Raw genomic sequence first — 25,991 nt, 5'->3', positions numbered from 1 at the left:
CCTCACTGTGTTGCACAAACCTTAGTGAGACGACTCTTCTTGGAGGCAGGAAAGGAGGCAAACTTTGGTCTGTTATGTACATTTGGTAGATCAACAAACTGTAGTTTAAGCAAACCTTGGTTTATTGCAGCATACATTACACTAAAAAGTTCCCCCTTTTTAGGGCCTGACCTACACATGGTGCCGGAGCTCCATAACTGGAGTTCTCGATTTGTAACCTGACCCTAAAAAAACAGAGAGGAAGTTAGATAGAAAGGGGAGTTAACTTTCCCCTGCACATGCATGTATGCGCACATGCACATACTGGTTCCTTGACTAAAATATCCCCACTGGGGGGAAAAGGAGGGGCAAAGCCGGATCCCACAGCATATTGTTTTTCTCCTACAAGCATGTATCAGCATATGACCTCATCTTAAGAATACACCAGTTCAGCAGAAGTACTGCTCCCTACTGGCTTATATAAATAACTACAGCTTATAAATATAAAATGATCTTCATATATCTTGTGAGTGACTATTAAATCAAAATAAACTAAAATTCTACACTTCCCACACTACCAGGCATAAAGCAACTGGGGAGGGGCATTTTGAGTTGAGAAAATGGCACAGGAAGAGAACTCAAACTCTCCCCTTCCCTAGTGACATGGCCCTGGTCCACACTGCCCCCTTTACAGCAGCTTCTTAGGGGCCAAATTACACACCGAGAGATCCATTTACTCATGAGAAAGTCTTAGACAGGTTTCTTTCTTTTTTTAATTTGGGGGGCCTACAGCTGCTGAATTTTAGCTACTTTTTACTGACTGCTAGGCTAGTGTGGTGTAGTGGTTAAGAGCAGCGGACCCTACATCCGGAGAACCGGATTCAATTCCCCACTCCAAGGCATGAAGCTTGCTGGGTGACCTTGGGCCAGTCACAGTTCTCTCATAACTCAGCCCACTAAGAGGCAGGCAACGGCAAACCACCTCTGGACCTCTCTTGCCTTGAAAAACCTACAGGGTCGCCATCAATCAGCTGTGACCCGATGGCACGCACACACTCACAGGTACTAATCTTTAGCTCTCTGAGTGTTTTATTCATGTTTTAATTTTGCCCACGGTTGTTAAATGCATGTATGTTTTTATTTTACTGAATTTGGAAACAACCGAAAGCATCCTTCGGGTTAGTCAGCAGGGTATGAAATGTTCAGAATCAGCGTGTTTCCCATCCCTTCCCCCTTCCCCGTCTGTTTATTATGACTAGTCGAGGGCAGAACTGGAAGCTCCATCCTCCAATCCTATTATTGCTCCACAGTGACACAATAACTCTAACCAGAGTACACTAAATCCCTTTTCTCCGACCCAGGATGCTTATTACTAGGCTGGCCTGCTTCTTCACATAAGAGCCATTGCCATGGAAACCACCAGAGGCTCAAGAGTGCCTGGCTGAGGCAATGAATGATTGAACTATTGTACTGTGTGGAAGTGGGACGGAGCATATTCTCTATGTGAAGGCGGTTGAAAGACTTGCCCTAGAACCTTCCCTTGATCCGGTGTGCCCACTTTTCCTTTTCAGACTTCCCGGGTGGGGACATAATTTAGTGATGCTATGCAGTATCTGCACATGGGGTTTTCTGCATTGTGTTGGCATATGGGTCAACCCTCTTCCCCCCCCCCCACGGGCCACTATCAATACCAGGGAAGTCTAGCAGCACCATGGAGACTCCTTGGGATGGGCTTTGTGTGGTCCATGTAGCAGTGTTGTACGCATGCATGGAACAGCCACCAACCACACTGAGGCCATTTCAGGTAACTTCCACATGGCAATTGTAGTAAGCAGATACGGTTCCTCAGTGCCACACAGACATGTACCAAGGTACCCAGACAGTGGAAACCAAGTATAATACTTCGCTCAGGAACGGCTTTCCTTCCTTCAGTCCCTATCTTTGTGCTTGCACGGTGGTAACAGTGGTTTCTCTACCAGGGCTCAGTATACCGTGCCTTTCCAGTTTCCTAACTGAAGAAACTGGCATATGGTTCAAGATATGGAATTAAAATTAAAACGGATTTTAAAAGTATTGTTAACGAATTATAGTACAATATGATTTTAAATACGATATAATAATAGAAATTTTCTTTTTGTAATATCATAACACGCCATCGGAAGTCCAATGGTGATGGGCACTGTGGTGGGGGGGAGGGATTTGGACTCAGGGCACTACGGGGTTTATAAAGAGAATTGAATATTGTATTAATAATGGAAAAGTAGTGTGCTGTATATGTAATTTTTTTATATGTATTTTATATATATTTTTCTTTTTTTGTTTTGTTTTGTGTTTATTATAAAAATAATAATAATAATAATAAAAGATATGGAATTGTTCACTTTATTTAGAAAGACAGAGAACACGGTGAGATCCTGTTCCTCACAGCTGGGGTGGGGGAACACATACATGCTACCTGCTAAAATTGCAAAAGCCAAAGGGAAGATGAGGCTGCCAATGCCCTGAGGGGCCGTGGCTCAGAGGTAGAGCCTCTGCTTGGCATGCTAGAAGGTCCCAGGTTCAATCCCCGGCATCTCCAGTTAAAGAGACCAGGCAAGTCGGTGATGTGAAAGACCTCCGCCTGAGACCCTGGAGAGCCTCTGCCAGTCTGAGCAGACAATACTGACTGCGATGGACCAGGGGTCTGATTCAGTAGAAGGCAGCTTCATGTGTGTGTTCCTTGGGTTGGATCCTATGCCTCCATTCCACCAACTTGTCCTCCAACACAGAAAGCCTTGCTTCAACAAAGAAAGATCCTCCTCCATCAGATGAAGACTTTCGCTATCAGACAAAATCTTTCCCCATTGGAGGAAGTCTTTCTCCCTTATGAAGAGAGTCACAGGATGCAACTTAGCAGAACAGCCTGATTCAAGTCCAGCATCAACTTAGAGAGCAACAAGATTTTCAGGGCATAAGCTTTTGAGAGTCAAAACTCTCTTCATCTGACAAAGAGAGCTTTGACTCTCAAAAGCTCATACCCTGAAAACCTTGTCAGTCTCTAAGGTGCTACTGGACTCCAATCTAGCTGTTCTACTGCAGACCAACATGGCTACCCTCTGAAATGTATCAGAAGAGAATGATGGGATTCAACCCCTTATCCTTTCCTGTTGCTACTAATCTCTGTCCGTGTTCCTACGCTCCATGGCAATTTCATTCTCCTGGCCCGTTAAAGGAAAGTTCCTGCCTAACAAAGGGCATACATATTGGCTATGTCCACAAGGCTTATAGCATCTGCATATGAAAGATAAGCTTTCCCTTATCAGAAGCATTTGTTCTACCTGCCCATCCCATGCAAATCTGTGGGCTGCAACAGCTATTGGGAGAGTTCCCATGAATTCATGCTTTCCAAAGCAAAGTATTAATGAGTTTACATATTTCTTCCCTGGCACTGAAAGCATGCTATTTGTTTAATAAGCAACTTAAGAACATAAGAAAGGCCCTGCTGGATCAGACCAAGGCCCATCAAGTCCAGCAGTCTGTTCACACAGTGGCCAACCAGGTGCCTCTAGGAAGCCACTAACAAGACGACTGCTGCAGCACCATCCTGCCTGTGTTCCACTGCACCCAATATAATAGGCATGCTCCTCTGATACTAGAGAGAATAGGTATGCAGCATGACTAGTATCCATTCTAACTAATAGCCATGAATACCCCTTTCCTCCATGAATATGTCCACTCCCCTCTTAAAGCCCTCCAAGCTGGCAGCCATCACCACATCCTGGGGCAGGGAGTTCCACAATTTAACTATGCGTTGTGTGAAAAAATACTTCCTTTTATCTGTTTTGAAACTCTCACCCTCCAACTTCAGCAGATGACCCTGCGTTCTAGTATTATGGGAGAGGGAGAAAAACTTCTCCCTGTCCACTCTCTTCAAACCATGCATAATTTTATAGACCTTTTATCATGTCTCCCCTTAGCCGCCTTCTTTCCAAGCTAAACAGCCCTAAGCATCTTAACCGCTCCCCATAGGACAGTTGCTCTAGTCCCCTAATTATTTTGGTTGCTCTTTTCTGCACCTTCTCAAGCTCTGTAATATCCTTTTTTAGGTGTGGTGTCCAGAACTGTACAAAGTATTCCATGTGTGGTCTCACCATAGATTTGTACAAGGGCAGCATGATATCAGCAGTTTTATTCTCTATTCCTCGTCTAATTATGGCCAGCATAGAATTTGCCTTTTTTACAGCAGCCGCACACTGGGTTGACATCTTCATTGAGCTATTCACTACCACCCCAAGATCCCTTTCTTGGTCTGTCGCTGCCAGCACAGATCCCATCAGTGTATATGTGAAGTTGGGATTTTTTTGCTCCAATATGCATCACTTTACACTTACTCACATTGAATCTCATTTGCCATTGTAATCCCCATTCTTCCAGTATGTAGAGATCCTTCTGCAGCTCTTCACAGTCCGATTTTGTTTTAACCACCCTAAATAATTTGGTGTCATCTGCAAACTTGGCTACTTTACTGTTTAACCCCAACTCCAGGTCATTGATGAACAGGTTGAAACGCACCGGTCCCAACACAGATCCCTGAGGCACCCCATTGCTCACATCCCGCCATTGTGAGAACTGACCATTGAGTCCTACACTCACTAGTACAACAATTCTTAAAAGGAGCCATACAGACCCATAGGAGGCAATTTTAACATCTGGGGGACATTTTAGGAAGCCCCTTCTCTTATCTTGCAACAGCTTCTGACAAGCAAGTGGACAGCGGTTTTACACTACTCACCCCACACTGAAGATAAAGTTCCCAGGCCCTGAATTTCCACCACAGTCCCTTTAAACAGTAAAGGTAAAGGTCCCCTGTGCAAGCACCGGGTCATTCCTGACCCATGAGGTGAAGTCACAACCCAACGTTTTCTAGGCAGACTTTGTTTACAGGGTGGTTTGCCAGTGCCTTCCCCAGACATCTTCCCTTTACCCCCAGCAAGCTGGGTACTCATTTGACCGACCTCGGAAGGATGGAAGGCTGAGTCAACCTTGAGCCGAACTTCCGTTGGGATCGAACTCAGGTCGTGAGCAGAGCTTTTGACTGCAGTACTGCAGCTTAGCACTCTGCGCCACGGGGTTCTTTAAACAGTAGCACACAGTAAATGAGGAGTCAAACAGGAATGCCCCTTCCCCACCTGGGACAAAACACACACACTAAACAGGAAAAGCACATTTCTAAACCTCTCTCTGCACAAACATGCACCTTTCCTCAGTAGAAGGAAAACAGATTGGGGAAGGGAATGATTTTCAGAGGGCAAAGAACAGGAGGAAAAGGGTTATGAGTCGTGACATTCCTGGAGATTTTGGGGTAGACCCTGGGGAGAGCAGGTTTTGGGGAGGGGAGAGACCTCTGCAGGGCTTAATGTTTTGGAGGGTTGACTCTATAAGCAGACGTTTTCTCCAGGGGAACTGATCTCTGCCAACTGGAGATCAGTTGTTATTCCAGGAGATCTCCAGGCCCCACCTGGAGGTTAGCAACCCTAGGATGCAGCTACCCAAGCACATCAGTGTCCCACTTAGATTTCAGCCTCTGTTTCATTGCCTGCCATTTACATCCCTACAGCCCCTCTCCATGAACACTTTTCACCTATCGAAGCTCAGCTGAGTGTTGGGGTGGGGGGGTTTGAAATGCAGGGAGATAAGCTGGGGGGAGGGGGAGGGTTCTGCACTCCTTACTGATACATCCCTTTTGCTGTGAAAATTAGACACACCCCCTCACTCCCATTTTTTATGTGGCAAGAGTAGTTCCCTGTTTAACAAGGAGGGGCTGTGGCTCAGTAGTAGACCATCTGTTTGGCATGCAGAAGGTCCCAGGTTCAATCCCCAATTGAATCTCCAATTAAAGGGACCAAGCAAGTAGGTGATGTGAAAGATCTATCCAAGACCCTGGAGAGCTGCTGCTGGCCTGAGTAGACAATACTGACTTTGGACTGAGGGTCTGGTTCAGTATAAGGCAGCTTCATGTGTTCATGTGTTCAAGGAACTGCCACCATCATGTGCAAGTCTGCTTTTCATACTACCACTGAACAGTTTCATAAACCACTTTTCTACTATTCTCTGCTACATTTGACTTGGCATGCATTTGGGGACCTCTGGGGGGAATGCTCAATCTCACTGAAAACCCCCTTTCCCTCCTCCTTAGATGGGAGGAGGCGTCTTGTCTCGCCCCTAGGGAGGAGCAAGGAACTATGGGCGAAAACACATGGTCGCTTTAGCCTGTTTCAGCCAAGATTCAGCCAGGATCGAACGCACTTTCGGCGAAACGCATGTGTTCAATCCTGGCTGAATCCTGGCTGAAACAGGGAATAAAGGAGGCTAAAGCGACCGTGCGTTTTTTGCCCTATGAATCATGCCCAGCAGTGCATTCAGTGCTTAGGCTATGGTATCTGCAGGCATTTAAACCCGGGACATTCCACATGAATTCAGAGCCCTCAGGGGGAATGGACAACATTGCTGAAACCTTCTTGTATTGTACAGCTACCTTAGTGGAGATGCCATATGGAAGAGAACAAAATACCAAGGTTAAGGAAAACACAGACGTATATTAGCATCTTTCCATTGTTTGGAAGCGGAAAAAAGGAAACAAGAAGCAAAGCCTGAAATGTGGGTAGAGATCTAAAGCAATGGTTCATCACACAGATCATAGTTAATCCCTTTGGTCCAGCCCTTCATAGGAAACTTGTCATCCAATGGCTCTATCCAATAAATGGGATTATAGATAACCAGATTAGCTGCTGCTGTGGGGGAACATGAAGTGAGCAAAAACAAGCAAGTGCAAAATGGGGGACGGATAGGAGATGAGTGGGCTCTTGCTGACCGCAGCAATTTGCCTACATCATGTCAGCCTGTAGGGGGGAGGCATATAGTGTAACCACCCTCAATGTGCCTCTCTAGCAGATCTCACCATGTCAGGTTTGCACAACATATCCCAAATTGTCCCAGACCGTGGTTGCAAGGTACTTGCTGCAACAATCTTGTTGCAGGGTCTAGTAGTCAATGTCTAGACAGGCCAGTGTGGTGTAGTGGTTAAGAGCGGTGGTTTGGAGCGGTGGAGTCTGATCTGGAGAACCGGGTTTGATTCCCCACTCCTCCACATGAGCGGCGGAGGCTAATCTGGTGAACTGGATTTGTTTCCCCACTCCTACACACAAAGCCAGCTGGGTGACCTTGGGCTAGTCACACTCTCTCAGCCCCACCTACCTCACAGGGTGTCTGTTGTGGGGAGGGGAAGGGAAGGTGATTGTAAGCCGGTTTGAGCCTCCCTTAAGTGGTAGAGAAAGTCAGCATATAAAAACCAATTCTTCTTCCAGGTAGGAGATTTTATCCTGCTGAGTACTATTTTTTTTAGGAAAAGCACAGCGGTATAGTGCTTAGTGCTGGGCTAGGATTTGGGAGACCCAGATATGAATTCTCACTGTGCTGTGGAAGCTTGGCAGATAACCTTAGGATATATAGGTTAGAATGATATATAGGATATATAGGCTATATAGATTAGAATGATTCTCCAAAGGACAGCCAGGGTGTAGTGGTTAGTGTTGGACTGGAAGCTGGGTGATCCCGGTTCGAATCCCCACTCTCCCATAGAAGCTTGCTGGGTAACCTTGAGCCATTCACGCACACTCATCTTAACCCACCTCACAGGGTTGTTGTGAGTATAAAATGGGAGGAGAACAATGTGAGATGCTTTGTGTCCCCACTAGGGAGGAAGGAGGGGTATAAATGAAGTAAAATAAATTTAAAAATAAAGAGGCACTGCATTAGCGCTCACTCTTTTGTCTTTTCAGTTGAGACAGTGAGACGTGTGATTTGGGAGCTCAGAACATATACCTCAAGTTGTACAAACCTGATGTGGCCTAGATAAAAGTGCTTTAAAAAAAAGAGAGGCATGAATTTCTGGAGGATAAATCTCTATGCTGGCTACCAGTGACATTTTGCATTCTTGAAAATTACAAATGACAAATTAGCACCCACAAGGAATTGGGAAGGTGGAGGTATTCCTCCCCCCTCCCCATTTTCTTCCCCCTGAAATTACATGATCATAGTGAGAAGACAGGATCAGACAAAAGTATGCCTTCTAACACTTCATCTCCCCTCACTATAGTCCTTTTCTATAATGGGAAAGTCTAAATTCATAGCCCTACTGACATAAGAATGGAGTGAGGATAGGCTAGAGGGAGCTGCCAACGCAGGATACCTCTCCCAGACAGCTATTGCCTGCGTTTTAAAATGTTTTTGTACATTTGGGTCACTTGGCTAGCTTATATGAATATTAGTTTACTACAGTTACTCTGTGCTTCCCTTTCTCTTGCCATGGCAACATTTGTGCCTAGCAACAGGGATGCATGTGTTACTATACATTCTGCACACACACTCACACATCCCTCTATCATGGCAACAGCTGTGCCTAGCAACAAGGCTCCCCATTCTCTACTAGTAAATAATGTGTTTCTGAGACAATCTGATGTTTTGGAATTTTGGACCTCTCATGGGTGGTGCTAACCTATCACATCCCACAGTTCAGTACTGGCAATTTGTTCATGTTTTCCCTCCCCCCCCCCCTTAAAACCTTCTAAGAAACAGCATCATCACTTATTCAGTAAAATATTTATATTTCCCTGGGCTCAAGGTGGCTTACAAACTCAGATTTAACATGTACAGTAATGGGTAAAATGGGATTGTTCAGGGGGACATTTTTATAATAGGGATTAACGTTGTAGTCAACACCTGAGAATTTTTAGGCAGTTTTCATTGCTTTGGTCCTTGTATAGATTACACTGTTTTGCTGCATTATTCTGCAGTTTTGAAACTTGCCTCTGTTGCACTGTTTGTACTAGGGTTGCCAACCTTCAGGTGGTGGCAGGAGATCTGCTATTACAGCTGATCTCCAGCCGATAGAGATCAGTCCACCTGGTGAAAATGGCTGCTTTGGCAATTGGACTCTATGGCATTGAAGCCCCTCCCCCAACCCTGCCCTCCTCAGGCTCCACCCCCAAAACCTCCAGCCAGTGGCAAAGAGGGACCTGGCAACCCTTGAATGCCGCAATGTGGACTTGCCCCATGTGGCATTTACAGTGTAATCCTAAACATAGTTCCGCCATTCCAAGTCCACTAAGCACTCACTAATCACTCATATGCTGGGGATGCGAGAGGCAAGGAAGACTTGCAGAGTTGCAATGAATTACAGTCAGAGCAACAAGCTCTAGCATAGTTTCCCTCACTCGGTGTAGCGTGTGTCATACCAAATGGGCATAGCACATCTGGGCACACATGTAGCACAATCATTTCTCACTGCAGCATGAGACGATAATAAAATTTGGCATTTATAGAATATTTCAAAACATTTCCATTTTGCTCTTTCGGTAATCCTTACAAACCAACCCTGTACATTAAGTCAGAATGATTGCAGGTGGGAGTAAGGATGGGCGTGGCCTCCATAAAGCCCCCTAGAAGATTCATGGCTGAAATGAGACCCGAACTTGGGACTTGCCAGCATCAGCACTGTATTATCCAACAGACAGACTAAGCATATGCTTAGGGCGCCAGCAAAGTAGGGGTACTAAAAGAGATTTAAAAAAAAAATATTTCAAAAAAAGCATCAGAGTAGACATCATGGAGGATAGCAGCACTTTGGTGGACTTTCTTACACTCCACTACACACTCTTCCCCCATTTTTCTGTTGTCTCTTTTTTTAATTTATTCCCCACCTAAACCAGGGGGTGTCATACAAACGTAGATTGAAATAATATGAGGAAATCATATCCTGTCATGCACTGACCTCTGTCAATCATTAGCAGGCCACTTACACACTTTGAGGAATTATTTTGAAAGATCTGAAGACATGTCAAAATATACCTTGCCTGATACTAACAAAGAAGCCCAATCCCACAATCAAATCAGGGGAAAACAAGCAAATGATGACAGTGCACCAGAAACAGCACTGAAGCTTAGAGACAAATTTTGTATCTCTATGCCATAATTGATACACTTGAAGCTAATATGAAGAGGAAAGGAGAAGTGAAGTGTACAAAGAAGTATCAAGTAGATTTTCTTTTCCAAACGATACGGACTTATTTGATGAACAATATTCATAAAATCCCCAAAAGCTAGTTGACTCATACCCTGTTGACTTGAACATAGGTCTCTGGAGAACCACGTCAGTTCCATTGTTATAAGCGCACAAAGTGTAATGAAATAAGAAATATTAAATTCACATTGTTCTAACAGTTAGAGCGGTTCCTCAGTGGAACAGACTTCCTCAGGAGGTGGTAGGCTCTCCTTCCCTGGAGGTTTTTAAGCAGAGGCTAGATGGCCATCTGTCAGCAATGCTGATTCTATGACCTTATGAGAGGGAGGGCATCTTGGCCATCTTCTGGGGATGGAGTAGGGGTCACCTGGGGTGTTGGGGGAGGTAGTTTTGAATTTCCTGCATTGTGCAGGGGGTTGGACTAGATGACCCTGGTGGTCCCTTCTAACTCTATGATTCTATGATTCTTCATGACACAATAGTGAAAGATGGAACATAATTTGTGTTTTCAAATGTAGAGATCACACTATTTGTTTTTCTAATACTGATGATTAATAACTACTCTGCCAAATATTCTTTTTTTCACCTGAAAAGAATAAAAACCCTCTGAAAACAATATTGTGTCAGGGAAGACTGGATTCACTTTCCCTACTCTGTATGGAAGCAGACATGCTTTGTTGAGACAGCTTGGAGGGACTTATCCAGAATTTTGCAATCAAAACATCTAGAAAAAAGTGGTGTTGTGATTAAGAGCGGTGGACTCTGATCTGGAGAACCAGGTTTGACTCCCCACTCCTCCAAATGAGCGGTGGACTCTAATCTGGTGACCTGGATTTGTTTTCTCACTCCTACACACGAAGCCTGCTGGTTGACCTTGGGCTAGTCACAGTTCTCTCAGAACTCTCTCAGCCCCACCTACCTCACAAGGTGTCTGTTGTGGGGAGAGGAAGGGAAGGTGATTGTAGGACAGTTTGAGACTCCTTAAGGTAGAGAAAATCAGGGTATAAAAACCAACTCTTCTTCTTTTTCTTCTTCATCCGGCCCTGGCCAGCATGCATTTCTAAATGCTCTATCAACTCTCCCCAATGCACTAGCTCCCATTCAGGCTAGCATGGCACTGCCTTGGCCTTGCCCCATTCATGAGATTGTCTTGGGCTTACTCACAGTTTCCAAAGGTATTTTGTGAGGCTTCTTTTCTGTTGAATGAATATCTTGATGATTAGATGGGCCCTTTGCAGAACATTGATGCCTCCAGTCCTATGGGGTGGGACAGAGAAAATGAACATGTAATGATAGCTGTTATCATCACCACTATACAAAAGGCAGCACAGACAAGGCTGCATAAGCAACCGTAAAGCTGCCACTTAGTTCCTATTTATCTTAAATGCTTTTGTCACGGATCCAGAAAGTGATCGAGCTGAGCCAACTTGCTTCTTATGCAGGCCTACACTAAAGTTGCAAGGTTCCCTCTTGGACCTCAGAAGGTAAGGTTGCCAGATCCAGGTTGGGAAACTCCTTGAGATTTGGGGTTGGAGCCTGGGGAGGACAGGGACCTCGTTGGGGTTCAAGGCCATAGACTCCACCCTCCAAAGCATCCATTTTGTCCAGGGCAACTAGGATTGCCAGGTCCCTCTTTGCAACTGGCAGGAGGTTTTGGGGGATGGAGCCTGCGGAGGGCAGGGTTTGGGGAGGGGAGGGACTCCAATGCCATAGAGTCAATTTGCCAAAGCAGCCATTTTTTTCCAGGTGAACTGATCTCTATTGGGTGGAGGTCAGTTGTAGTAGCAGGAGATCTCCAGCTGGTACCTGGAGGTTGGCAACCCTAATTATTGAAGTGCTTTTGATATACTTTAGTGCTGTTTTGATGCCCTCATACATTTGAGGTTTGAAGGGAGGAGATGTGGTTTCCAGGCAGATTGAGCACTGGTGTATCTATTTTTAAGCATGAATTCATCCTTATATTATTATACAGGATGACAACTACTTTATTAATTCATAGCTACATACACAGTTTTGGATGCTGCCAAACCAGAATTCAAAACAACGGGGCTGTTCGGATATTCTACCCTCTCCAGTTTCTTATATTTAAAATGACCTCAGTGTACACAATGAGATTTCCTTTCCAATAGGCTTTTGTGAAAATGCAACAAGATATTGAGGTAACAGGGATCTTGGGGTCATGTTAGCTGTTTGGGTTACATTCTTTATCAGGTCACAGTCCTCTCTGAGGAGTGTGAAGTGCCGCTCATCCAAAGCAACGCTGATTACTGCGTTATCAATATTCTCCTGGGATGTCAGTGCCTTGGACGCTCCAAACGACAAGCCTGTTGCAAGGTTGAGCACTCCCACTAAATTGCACAGAGCAGGGGCACACACCCTTCCCCTGGCCTGGAGCCCAGCTACTCACTCAGACAAGCCGGGGGAGAGATGCTAATCAGTGTTTTGCTTTGCTCAGAAACCTTCTGCTTCCCTACAAGCAAAGAGAAAGTGCCGTCATATGGCTGGACAGGCCTCATTTCAGTGCCAGCCCAAAAGTGCCATGACATCCTGTTCCCTTTCCTTTTCCAGATCTGTCTGGGATTGCATGCTTGCATTCCAGGCATAATTGAAGGTCACAGAGATTCTGGGTTAAACAGTATTCTGGGGCAAACATGTATCACCTGTTATATTTTTTTAAAAAAAACAATAAATTACATTTCCTCATAACTTTAGGATAGGGTCGCTTCTTTCCAATAATTTGACAAGTGGGGGGAGAGGAGGATGGAGGAAGCAAGGTACAGGAAACAGAATGGGCAGTCTTTTGAACTTTGCCAGATAGTTTCTATACAAGGTACCCTTGAAGAGCTGTCATGCCAAGTCAAGCCATCTATTGCTTATCTTCTCTCTGACATTTCTGTCCTGCCCTTCCTCCAAGGACCTCGGGGGCAGCAAGCATAGCTCTCCCTCCTTCTGTCCCATTTTATCCTCACAACAATCACCCTGTGTGAGAGAATGACTGGTCCAAGGTTTACCCATTTGTTTCATGGGTGAGTGGGGATCTAGGCCAGCATTCTAGTAGTCAACACATGGGGATGACCCATAGCTCAGCAGTGCAACACGTGTTTTGCATATCAAAAGTCTCAGGTTTGGTTTTTGGCATCACTGGTTCAAAAGATCTCAGGAAACAGGCATTGGGAAGATGGCTGCCTGCCAGAGACCCTGGACAGCTGCTGTTATTCTGAGTCGTTAGTGCTGGGCTAGATGAACCAACAACCTGACAGAGTACAAGGCAAACTCCCATGTCTCTAACCACAGGGATGGCTCTGGGAGGCTGATAAGGAAGGCATCCATCCCCTGTCAAACATCTCTGGTAACCACTAGATGGAAATGTATGTCTCTCTGAATATGGAGATTGCCTTGTAGATAATAGTAGCCACTATTAGACCTACTCTCTAGGCCAAGGGTGTTGAACTAAATTGTTGTGAGGGCCAGATATGACATAAATGTCACTTGGTTGGGCTGAGCTATGCCTTGCCAGCCCAGATCGAGAGTGGGCGGGTGGCCACCTCAGCTATCTTGTGGGCCGGATAAGAACTCTTAAGGGGGTGGATCTGGCCTTCGGGCCTTATGTTTGACACCCCTGCTCTAAGCATTTCCATAAAAGAATTATACATTGTGTTGGATCCAGCCAGCATTTTTGGTCAATCTCAACCCATTCTCCTCTTTATTACAGCCTCTGTCCCATATAGTTTATGCTCATACAGGATGATCCCCAGCATAGCTTTTTTTTGTACTGAAAGACCACCCCTCCCTTTTTCATCGGTAGAAAAGCTGGTTGGAGCCACTCCATTATGAAGAACTTACATTTGTTTGTCTTGAATCTCCTGCCTAATGACTTCAGGGAGTTAGATGGCCATCTGTCAGAAGTGCTGATTCTATGACCTTAAGCAGATCATGAGGGCACCTTGGCCATCTTCTGGGCATGAAGTATAGGTCACTGGAGGTGTAGGGGAGGTAGTTTGGAATTTCTTGCATTGTGCAGGGGGCTGGACTAGATGATCCTGGTGGTCCCTTCCAACTCTATGATTCTATGATTCTGTGCATTAATTATTGTTCTTGGTGTTCTGTGCATTAATTATTATTTGTTCATATTATTATTTAATGTCAGTATCACTCATGAGTTTATAAACTATAAACATGTCACAACTAGGGTTGCCTGGAATTACATCTCCAGGCAACAGAGATCAGTTCACCAGGAGAAAATAGCTGCTTTGGAATGTGGACTCTATGGAATTATGTCCTATTCAAGTCCCTCCCCTCCCCAAAGCCCTCCCACCCCCAAAATCTCCAGGGATTTCCCAACCCGGAGCTGGCAGCCCCGTCACTCACATAATGCTTCATCATCGTCTTAACAACATGACCTGAAGATCCTGCTTAAATCTGCTTTCCCCTCTCTCTTTTATTTTGTAACATCTGCTGATTATGAGTTCTGAGGAATTCAAAAGCATGCCCACTGTTGCGCATCACTGGGTATTACATGGATGGTGTTTTGGGCTTTTACTGTTGGTCCAATATGGCTGTAAACAACGTGACTACTTTATTGCCAGGGTCGTGACCTGGAGGTAGGCAAATGGCAAGCCACTTCTGGACGTCTCTTGCCTCGAAAACCCTACGAGTCGCCGTAAGACGACTGCAAAACCAAAACCAAAACAGGGCAAGAGTCCAGTAGCACCTTAAAGACTAACAAAAATATTTTCTGGTAGGGTATGAGCTTTCGTGAGCCTGTGGCTCACGAAAGCTCATACCCTACCAGAAAATATTTTTGTTAGTCTTTAAGGTGCTACTGGACTCTTGCCTTTTTCTACTACTGCAGACAGACTAACAGGGCTACCCACTGGGAAAACCAAAACAGAATGCAGTCATGTAGCTGCCTACACTGCCATCTAGTGACTGTTTAAGATATAGGCTTAGTTCACATATTCAGAGAATAAGAGCTGTAATCAGGGTAGAACTCAGACCAGGTAGAATGGTGTGTATCATTTCATACGGCATATGGCAGAGTTGTATCTTTGATGCTCCATTCAGGTTGTTTTTTTTTTAAATCCCCGCAAACAGAAAGCTAATGCAGCAGGGAACTGGCAAGGATAGATTTCTCCATGATTTCTTAATGTTTTTAATTGGAGTGTCTTTTACATGGGGAACACTTTGAAAAATGACGCAGTGATGACCGGATAAGACCCCAAAGGCTTGTAAGCCTCACTAGGTTGTGGGTCAGGGCCACTGGAAATAAGAGTTATATATGCCACTCTGTCCCTCACTGAAGGCGTGTTATCAAGATGAGGCTCTAGCGGTCACTCTCCCTACTAGAATAAAAATGCCAGATTTCCCTACTCAGCCAGTACTTCATAAACTTACTAATGGATGATGTCTTCGGTTCTTGTGGGTTATCCGGGCTGTGTGACCGTGGTCTTGGTATTTTCTTTCCTGACGTTTCGCCAGCAGCTGTGGCAGGCATCTTCAGAGGAGTAACACTGAAGGACAGTGTTATGATGATGTCTTGTTTGGCCTGGCAGTTTCCTGTTGATGCTGGTAGAGGCTGCCTCAGTCTTCCCTCTGGTGGTGCTGAGACTTTCTTCCCATCTTTTCCAACAGATGCAGCCACAGATCTTCTCTAGCCTCTTACTACGCATCTGCGCACTTTTTCCTGCCTTCTCTTTGGTGGTGAATCCTCCTTGCCTTCAGCCTCTCACACATCCATCTCTTGGAAAGCCTTGGCTGGTAGCTTTCTTTACTTCTTCTTCTTGACCTGAAGATCTTCTGCCTTCCACCGGCCTTCTAGCTGCTTCTCCACTGCCTTTCCTCTCTGCCTTTCTCAACTGCCCCTTATATACAGTCTCAGGAAGGTTCTGTCCAATCAACTGAAAGTCTTGAGCCTTGTTGTGATTGGTTATGGAATTTGGGACTTTAGGAGCTCCTTCTGGGCTGCTTCCACACCAGGGTGTTTTTCCTTGGTGGTCAGGTCACTCAGGTGATCCTGTGTTAAATCACCCTTGCAGTGGGGATTCTAGACAACAGAGGCGACCCTGTTTTCTCTCCATTGTTTGAAGAAGAAGGTTGGTTTTTATATGCTGACTTTCTCTACCGCTTAAGGAAGTATCAAACCAGCTTACAATCACCTTCCCCTCTCCACAACAGACACCCTGTGAGGTAGGTGTGCCTGAGAGAGTGTGACTTGCCCAAGCTGGCTTCATGTGTAGGAGTGTGAAAACAAATCCAGTTCACCAGATTAGCCTCCACCACTCATGTGGAGGAGTGGGGAATCAAACCCGGTTCTCCAGATGAGAGTCTACCACTCCAAACCACTGCTCTTAACCATGCTGGCTCTGTGGTTTCCCTTTCACTCCTGATGTACATTGACACCCCCTTCCTGCTATGTTATCATGTTAAGGTAAAGATAAAGGTCCCCTGTGCAAGCTCCGGGTCATTCCTGACCCATGGGGTGACGTCACATCCCGACGTTTTCTAGGCAGACTTTGTTTGCGGGGTGGTTTGCCAGTGCCTTCCCCAGTCATCTTCCCTTTACCCCCAGCAAGCTGGGTACTCATTTCACCGACCTCGGAAGGATGGAAGGCTACCTGAAACCAACTTCCGTCGGGATCGAACTCAGGTCGTGAGCAGAGCTTTTGACTGCAGTAATGCAGCTTAGCACTCTGCGCCACAGGGCTCTTGTTCTCATGTTACCCTCAGACAATTTCCACCCACCCTGTTTTCATTGTTTTTAATGTTCAGGAGCATGGGTAATGTTACATAGGAATAAAACCTTTACAAAGAACCTCTACATATTTGCAGAGGCCCCTCCCGCTCTCCCCTGTCTAAAAGGCAGGCTCAGGTGCAAGCAATGGTCTTCTTCTTTTAATTTAAAAAACCTTCATGAGCGTGAGGACTACTGCACAGAATTAACACTATAGCTTTTAACAACATTCAAAAAATCCTAGTATTTTCCTAGTAAAACCCTGCTTGCCATATGATTATTTTTGGTGATTATTTCTATGTACCCTAGGTTTGCCAACCTCCAGGTGTTTGCTGGAGGTCTCCTGCTATTACAACTGATCTCCAGGTGACAGAAATCAGTTCCCCTGGAGAAAATGGTCACTTTGGCAATTGGACTCTATGGCATTGAAATCCCTCCCCTCTCCAAACCTCACCTTCCTCAGGCTCCACTCCCAAAATCTCCAGGTATTTCCCAACCTGGCGCTGGCAACCCTAATGTACCCCTATTTGTCTGAAGCAGTAAAGCCTCCCCCGTGGTCCATGTGACAATGAGGACATTGTACAGTCTGGGGAAGGCTATAGTTTTGGTGGGCCAAGAGAAAAAAAGTCAATTATACCCTAGAAACCTCGATCTGTACACGTTAAAAGTTACATGATTACATTTTTCCTGACAAAGAATTTGCCATTTTGGTTTGCTTTCTTTCTTTGTTTGTTTGTTCATTTGGTTTTGGCCTTAGTACAGGCATAACCCACACTGGTATCCAAGGGTTTGACTAAGATTGATATTTGCATGCTTGAAAGTGCAAAACAAAGCTGCGTGCTCTAGAGAAACAGCCACTGTCTCTATAGAGACGGCCTCATCTCCCAGTTGAGCTCTCTCCACACCTGCATCCCAGAAAGAGTAATCAAGGCTGCAGTTGGTGCACAAGAAATACCAATCTCTGTAGCCAGCGGCAGGCAAACAACTCGACCCTCAAGGCATCTGTACAGAGCCAAGGCAGTCTGTGTAGACCAAACACCCTTTCTGAAACTCAAGGTGGGGTTCTGGTAGACCAGCGGTGCTGTCCTAAGCAGAGTCCATGGGCTCAGAAGGGTGTAACTCTACTTAGGATGGCACTGCAAGTCTTCTTGGAGAAGAGTGGTTGGGGCCTAAGCAGGTTCACTCCCCCTTCAAAAAGTCCACCCTGAGATGCTACTTTTCCTTTAAATAATATTGCCAATTCTAGCTTGATTGGTTTCCCAAATTATCTGTTGTTAGCAGATAGACTTGAGGATCAGGGACATAGCTGTGTGAAAAGCCAATCATTTCAAAGCGATGAATGAGTTTGATCCAACCAGGATTCTGGCCAGTGAGGAAGGGGGTATGGGGTTCCTTTTGATTACCAAAAAGGTCATTGCGAGGGTTAGCACCTCCATGGACAAATGCTATGTGGGGCATGGGCTGTAGCAAGGAAGGGAATGGGAGACTGAACAAAAAAGTTGGCCGGATCCAATCCAAAGAGTGTGTAGTTAGGTATATCATCTACTCTATAGGTGTAAAACCATTTATCGTGATTTCTCTTGAAGAAACTCTGATATGCCATTCTCTCAGGGGGCTGAGTGGTCTCTAACACCTAATTCTCACCACACTTACAATATTACAGTTCCAAGGGTCCTTGCAGGAAGTGACAAAAGAGGATATGCTTTTGAATGACAGCTTGTAGAATAACAGAGCCTTTTGCCAGAAAGGGACAGGTATCTCTTGCATCTTATAAAATGGGATGCTAATAACAGCAGAGATTATATTATCAGTATACTATCACCTGCAGCATGCTTTACGATCCCTATTGTTATCTTTATGATGATATTATCAGGTAGGTCATGATTATGTATACATCCTCTTTTGAAAGAAAGGGAGGGTTATGACATATTTAAAACCCAAACACAATTTTTTGCTGTCAAGTCACAGCCGACTTATGGCAACCCCGTGGGGTTAAGGCAACAGACATTCAGAGGTGGTTTGCCATTGCCTGCTTCTCTGTAGCCACCCTGGTATTCTTCGGTGGCCTCCCATCCAAATATTGACCAAGGCCAATCCTGCTTAGCTTCCAAGATCTGACAAGATCCAACTAGCCTGGACTATCCAGGTCAGGGGGGAAAAACACAATAATAAATTGCAAAGAAGCAAAAAAGTTACTCTGACCCCAGGTGGAAAATCCTTGTATTGGGTAATTTGACCACAAAACCCAATTGCTATGGTGCAGTCCCAACTTTGACCAGCAAAAGAGCCACTTGCATTAGCCAAACACTCCTTGCACTGTAGGAATGGGCTGCCGTTAATGGCATGAATCCATGGGATCCAGTCTAATATATGGTGACAGATGGGTATGTTTCTTCAGTGGGAGCTAGTTGTTAGGAAATGGCTCTGATCTTGAATTAGAGTTTGCAGAAGGCAACCATTCCCACCTGAGGGTGAGGAAGCACATTGTGAAAAAAGGCAGGTTTGGTTTTTGGAAGACAGAGAGAGAAGAGAAGAGAAGAGAAGAGAAGAGAAGAGAAGAGAAGAGAAGGTAAACTATCTGCTGGAAAGTGAAGCAACTTGTGGTGCAGTCTCTCTCTCTCTTCTCTCTCTCTCTCTCTCTCTCTTTAGAGACCTGATTTGGGCATCAACTCTGGTGGCTTGTAGGAGTGCCTCGTTGCTTCCATCTGTGTGCTGAATTTATACACTTTTAAGTAAACTAGATGCAAAAATGACAAAACCATGACATCATGGTTGACTGACAGCCACCAAAATAACATCACTCCTTGTAGGAACTAACATGGCACCATGTAGATGTACCGTTATATTCAGCGTTATTTAAAATTTAATGGTTTTAAAGGTGTATGTATATTATGTGTATATTATATGTTTTATAAGTTAGGCTATGTATATTGATGTTAGCCGCCCTGAGCCCAGCTCTGTCGGGGGAGGGTGGGATGTAAATAACATTTATTGTTATTGTTATTACTCTAACCCAAAGGAAACCAAACTTGGGAGTCTTGCCCTGGAACTTCTCACCATTCGGAGGAGATAGGGAACATGAAAGAATGTAAATGTCCTTTACTTGAAAGAGCATCCCTGTTTGCCACCACTAGGGTTGCCAACCTCCAGGCCCTAGCTAAAGATCTCCTTCTATTACAAACGATCTCCAGCTGACAGAGATCAGTTCACCTGGTGAAAATGGCTGCTTTGGCAATTGGACTCTATGGCATTGAAGTCCCTCCCCTCCCCAAACCCCGCCCTCCTCAGGCTCTGCCCCAAAAACCTCCTGCCAGTGGCGAAGAGGGACCTGGCAACCCTGCCCTCAACTGTGGCTCCAGCGTCATGGAAGTATCTGCTTGAGGAGGTGCATAAGACTCCCCCACTGGGTATTTTCCTCTCTTTTTTTAAGTCTGCCCTTTTTAGTCAGGTGCTCTGTAGTTAATTGATAGGTAGGATTGTTTTGAAGAAAAAGGCATACTGTTTTCGTTTGTTTTTTAATTTTATCCGGTACAGTTTGGTACCTGCAGGCCAGAGATTTGTGCAAGGTGCTGTGGTTTGGAATGAGGTGTGACTGTGATTACATCAAGATTTACATCAAGAAACAATACAAGTTTGCTGCCTGACTTACTCAGCAAATGGCTGCATTATCACCTGGAGACAGGAGACAACTAACTGCAGCCATGGGAAGGGGAAGACGGTGGAGAAATGGTGTCAGCCTTTGCCCTGATCACAGCAGAAGGTTTATCGGCAATACATACATTGCAACATCCTTGTTATAAATGACAACACTTATAACCGCCCGTCTGTTGATCCCAAAACATTGTTCTACACCTGAGCTGCATTTATTACACCCACTGAGAGACTCCCAGGTAATCAGCACAGATGAGTGGGATGGCAGGATAGACCAACCAGAACTAGCTAGGACACATATGATTTTTTGTAACCATCCAGTAATATTTTTTTCCGTAGCAATGAGATTTGATAGTGAGGGACTTGCGAGGGATTCGTTGTACAACCAAAAGAAACTGATTGCTTCTCTGTACCTAAATTTACCCAGGTGTACTATGGAACAAGCCTCCTCAGAATGCCTGACCAGATGAATATGAGTATCTTGTAAACAGGCCATTTTGCTCGAGCTGTTGTGGGTTGAATGTTCTTAGAATTGCAGTAAATTGGGCCTCTAATCCTTAGCAGAGGCAGACACCAGCTTTAAAGCAATTCATTAGCCACTTTTCTACTAAAATGAATTCTTACAACATAAAGTTTAAATTCTTATGGAAACAATATAAAACACAGTAAAAACTGTAAAAATGTTTACATTGAGTTTGACAGCAGAAACGTACTTGGTCACGTGAAGTGATTTCTCAGCCATTTAAACTGAAGGGGACATGAGAAATAGTTGGTGACAGTTTACATGGAAAGGGATACTATGTACAAATACCCTCCCCTTCAAAGTAAGAGTGGACCAAAGGTATCAGCATTCTGTGAAATCTCCATGATGGTTGTACGCAGCTAGGACAGGAGAAATCACAGCATCATAAACTATTGTCTCATAGGATCTATTTGCTTGTACATTCCCAAGAGGATGCATTGTGATTCTCTCTCTCTCTCTCTCTTCCCCTCTGTTCTCCTAAAGTTAGTGCAGATGGGCCCAAAGACCAATGGCTACGCTTTGGTTCATAGAAAAGGAGAGTGGTGATTGGCAGTCATCACATCTTGAGAGGAGCGCAAGAAAGAAAAATGCTCCAGAAGATTTATGTATTAAATTTCACTTATTTACAGTTCAACCCTATGCAACGTTTCTTTGGTCTAAGCCCATTTGAAATCAATGTGTTTAGACTGCAGAAACTCTGCAGAGGACTGCACTGCTAGTCAACTCCCCCCTCCCCCCAAATACTCAGGGACATGTCTGCGTGTGTAGCAGCCACCTCATAGGCAATATCAGGAACTTGACTTTTATCTGGAAGGCTTGGGCTACGGGGAGCTGCTGCTGCAGTCGAGAGTATGTTGGGCTCTCAGTAACCTACCCTGGCAGGAGGAGAAGAACTGGATTCTGCACTGGCTGCAGCCTCCAAATATCTAATGCGGGGGGCACACAGAATGCACTACGAAAGTCAAGGTATGCATGTCAGTTGCAGGATCGCAGTGTGAGGGGAAAGGGCTGCAGCTGGCTCACCAATGCAGATTTAAAAGGTAAAGGTCCCCTGTGCAAGCACTGGGTCATTCCTGACCCATGGGGTGACGTCACATCCTGACGTTTCCTAGGAAGACTTTGTTTTACGGGGTGGTTGGCCAGTGCCTTCCCCAGTCATCTTCCCTTTACCCCCAGCAAGCTGGGGACTCATTTTACCAACCTCGGAAGGATGGAAGGCTGAGCCAACCTGGAGCCGGATACTTGAAACCGACTTCTGTCGGGATCAAACTCAGGTCGTGAGCAAAGCTTGGACTGCAGTACTGCAGTGTACCACTCTGCGCCACGGGGCTCTTAAGGCAATGCAGACTAGACCACCTTTTATAATCAGAGGCTTTGTGCAAACCCCTTTATAAAGCTTTAGCACAGAACTCATGAAGCTGTCTTATACTCACTGAGACCACTGATGTGTCTAGCTTCATAGTGTTTATTCTGGCTGGCAGCCGCAGTCCAGCAGCTTTCCAACAGCAGCTTTTTTTGAGATCCTTTAACTGGTGATGCCAGGGATTGAACCTGGGGTCGTATGCATGCAAAACACATGATGTACTACTGAGACACTGCTTCTGCCCAGAAAGTGTGAGTATGAGGTGTGGATAAGTGAAGTGCAAACCCCAGTAATGGGCATACAGTCTCCTATGTCTTGATGTTACCCGAATTAAATTGTCTCTGTTTTGGTTGGGGGAATTAGCGTGGGAGACTAAGCATTGTGAGAGGTTGGATAACCAGGATCTTTTAACCTGTGAATATAGGGGTAAGTCCCATTAGAAAACTCTAAATGAATTAATGATTTGTTCCAAATAAAAGGGGTGTTATTACAAAATAATTTCAAGCACACAATATAGTCACATACTCACAATTCATCCAAGAGCTAAGGAAAATAAAGGGAGGAGGGGTGGGATTCCAGAGTTAGGGTTTGGGTGATATTTACCAATCTAGAAGAGTGATGTCCAATGAAATCAGTGCTGTAGAGGGAGGAAATGAACCAGCAAGTAAAGCGAAAAGGACCTTACATGCAAATAAGGGGTGAGTGTTCGGATCCAAAGGCACACACACACACACTAGGCTGCCACAGGTAGGAATATTTATACCCAGAAATGGGTCCTGAGGCAGTATGAGGTAAGTGGCAAAGAAAAGTTTTACCAGGGACAAAGAACTTGATTGCTCCTCCAATCTGGACTAAAGGGTATGAGAGGTATGCGTTAATGTCAGGAACAGAAAGAATACCTGTGATTGCTTGATTAATGACTATTGATTGCTTTGGTATAGATATTGGAATGTGAAAGGATATCTGAGGGTTTTCCCAGGATACGTGTGAGCAGATAGGAGAGGTTTGCTCAATCTCCTTGGAGTGCCTGTTGTATGTTTTGATGGGAATCAGCTATGCAGGAGAATAGCTGTGTGACTCTCCCATATAGTCTTAATTGGCCATAGTTGAGGAGTTTAAAGCTCTCACTGTTTTCAGTAGTCTGCCAGGAGTGCTCAATTTAATATGCAAGGGAGGCTTTGCTTAGTCTCATTGTTTGTCAGCCTTTCACACCCTGGGCCTGGAGAAAATGCAAAGAGACCCACTCCTGCCTGCCAACTCCTATGTATCAGACACAAAGATGGCTTCCAGGGTCCTCTGAAAGTGTGGTTCACCTCTGTGGAGCAGAGCCCCACTTTAGTGTCAACCTTGGTCCTATATGCCCTTTTGGCATACCAGGTTGCTGGGGCAGTCCAGGCACTAGCATTGATCTACAGACAACAGTTATGTCCATGACTCATAAAGTATGGTCATGTGCATATTACCACTGGAGATGCCCAAACTCCTGCAGGTTCATTGGTTCTTGTGGGTTATCCGGGTTGTGTAACCGTGGTCTTGGTATTTTCTTTCCTGACGTTTCGCCAGCAGCTGTGGCAGGCATCTTCAGAGGAGTAACACTGAAGGACAGTGTCTCTCAGTGTCAAGTGTGTAGGAAGAGTAATATATAGTCAGAAAGGGGTTGGGTTGAGCTGAATCATTGTCCTGCAAAAAGTATCAAAGGTAATGTGCTAATCATTGTCCTGTAAGTACCCTGCAGGTTCAGATTTCATCACAGTCACCAGTAGTGAATATTCCCCCACCTGAGCATTAATCAGATCGAGGGTACACCGAGCCAATTCATTGGAGTTTGCCAGGCAGCTGTATGCATGCATGCATGCATGCAGACGTTATTGGCCTTTGTACATGTGTACTGTTTAATGCATGCATTGTTTCACAAAGGACCAAGGCAGCTGTATTTTTCTGACATCACTAGTTAGCAATAGCATCTTTCTTCCCACCCACCCCCAGCCACTGACACCCCATGTCACTCATAAATGCCATTCTCTCACAGTCTGGTGCTTTAGAATGTGGGCCTCAGAGTGGACACAAAGAAAGAACTTTGTGAACGTTCTCCCTGATTAAAGATGGGGGGGGGGAAATACCACGTGTGTGTTCTTGCAGACAAAAATACATCCTGCAGCTTTGCCAGTGCCGCTGGAGGCTGTTGGTTTTTTTTTTTAAATTAAGAATAAAACAATGTGGGAGTAAAAACAGCACACATGACTGCTGATTTATTTCAGATCTGCCCTGTTCTGTAGCAGTTTGTCCAATGTAAAGAGTGGAAGGGAATTGCTTACATTTGATGGCACGTATAACGTTGGAAGCTGAACAACTGAATGAGCCTGAGATGGTATGATTGGTGTTGTTAGGTCTGGTGATTGTGTTGTCAGAGTGGCTATGGGAGCATAATTGGCATCTTAGTGTGTCTTAGGGCATTGTTGTGGGTGAAAAGTTCTTTAAGGTTAGAAGGCAGTCTATGGGCAAGAACAATCCTGGTGGGCCTGGGGGGGGGGGGGGGCTTGTCCAGGGCCATTTTTTCCTCCCAGTCCCTTACATCTCACCGAATTCAGTATGTATAGGGGCGCAACATGGGTTTGCTGCTGGATTATATACAACATGTTAATGTACCTGTTGCAACCCCCCATCTACACTTAGATCTCCCACATTTCCAAACACTCTTCTGCAAACTCCCTGCACTTGCTCATTTATTCTTCCTCCTAATTCCCCCATAAAAGACTCCCTATTGCAAACCAGGTTTGCCCATTAAAAGCTTTTATTGCCCCATATTCTCTCAAGAGCTGGGTTTGCCCAGTTTCCCTCCTTCCCCTCTGGGACTTATGTCTCTGAAGCTATAGAGTGCAAGTATAGAAAAGTGTATGAGAAGTGGAAGTGTCAAGTAATCTCAGGTGACATAGCAAGAAGAGAACCTCCTTACGGAGAAAGAGTAAAGTACATCATGTTTATAGGGAAGTGTGTTGTTCTCAACAGGCCATTGGCAGGCACCTGCTCTCCACTCCCCTCTCTGCCTCCCTCCCAGGAAACAAAATCCTTCTCTAGTCCAACCTTGGACAATCACAGACAGGATGAAAACACCATGCTGCCGCTACACACTCCTGGTAAGTTCTGGGGTGCATGTGTTTGGGGAGGGGGAAGTGAATGGTAGGTACTGAAAACGAAAGCAAACTTACATTGTTTCCCCCTTTCTACCATTTCCATCTTTCTGAAACCATCTGGCACCGTGCTGGGAATTATTGACACTGTGTACTGGGGTTTGAATGGTATTGGTTTTAATTGGGGGGAGGGGATACGCTCAAGTTATAACCTTGAATCAAGTCTGTCTCAAAATGTGAGGGAAACACCTAAGTGCAACAAGATCTTCACAGTCTAAATCTAAAGCAGAAGCTGTGATTAAGGGATAAAATCTGGCCTTGTTCCAAACTAGAATTGCAATGAATTAATAATGGCTTACTGAAAAGACTTGTAGCTGTGTAGTGATTTGTGGCATGACGCATAACAAGCTGCTGTATGTTAAACTGAGCTGACTGTTCACTTCCCAGTCTTTAGACAAGTGAGGCATGCTTCCCCTCCCAGTAATACAAGCAGGTGAAGCGAACCCTTGCTCCAGGGATGGTGCGGTGGGAAAGAGAACCAAACCTTCGATTTTCAGTGT

General features: G+C 45.0%; 1 protein-coding gene across 1 annotated transcript in view; it reads left to right on the top strand.

Annotated features, from left to right (window-relative positions):
- Positions 1 to 1,690: 1,690 nt before the first annotated feature.
- TLDC2 (TBC/LysM-associated domain containing 2) overlaps positions 1,691 to 25,991 on the top strand; it is a 34,254-nt gene continuing 9,953 nt past the window's right edge. Inside the window, 4 exon segments of the mRNA XM_056844862.1 lie at positions 1,691 to 1,783; positions 25,310 to 25,360; positions 25,363 to 25,437; positions 25,922 to 25,924. Coding sequence (XP_056700840.1) covers positions 1,691 to 1,783; positions 25,310 to 25,360; positions 25,363 to 25,437; positions 25,922 to 25,924 — 222 coding nt within the window.

This window comes from Euleptes europaea, chromosome 2, assembly GCF_029931775.1.
Source record: "Euleptes europaea isolate rEulEur1 chromosome 2, rEulEur1.hap1, whole genome shotgun sequence".
Taxonomy (NCBI): domain Eukaryota; kingdom Metazoa; phylum Chordata; class Lepidosauria; order Squamata; family Sphaerodactylidae; genus Euleptes; species Euleptes europaea.
The sequence above is the reverse complement of the archived record's forward strand: the minus strand, read 5'-3'. Positions and strand labels throughout refer to the sequence as shown.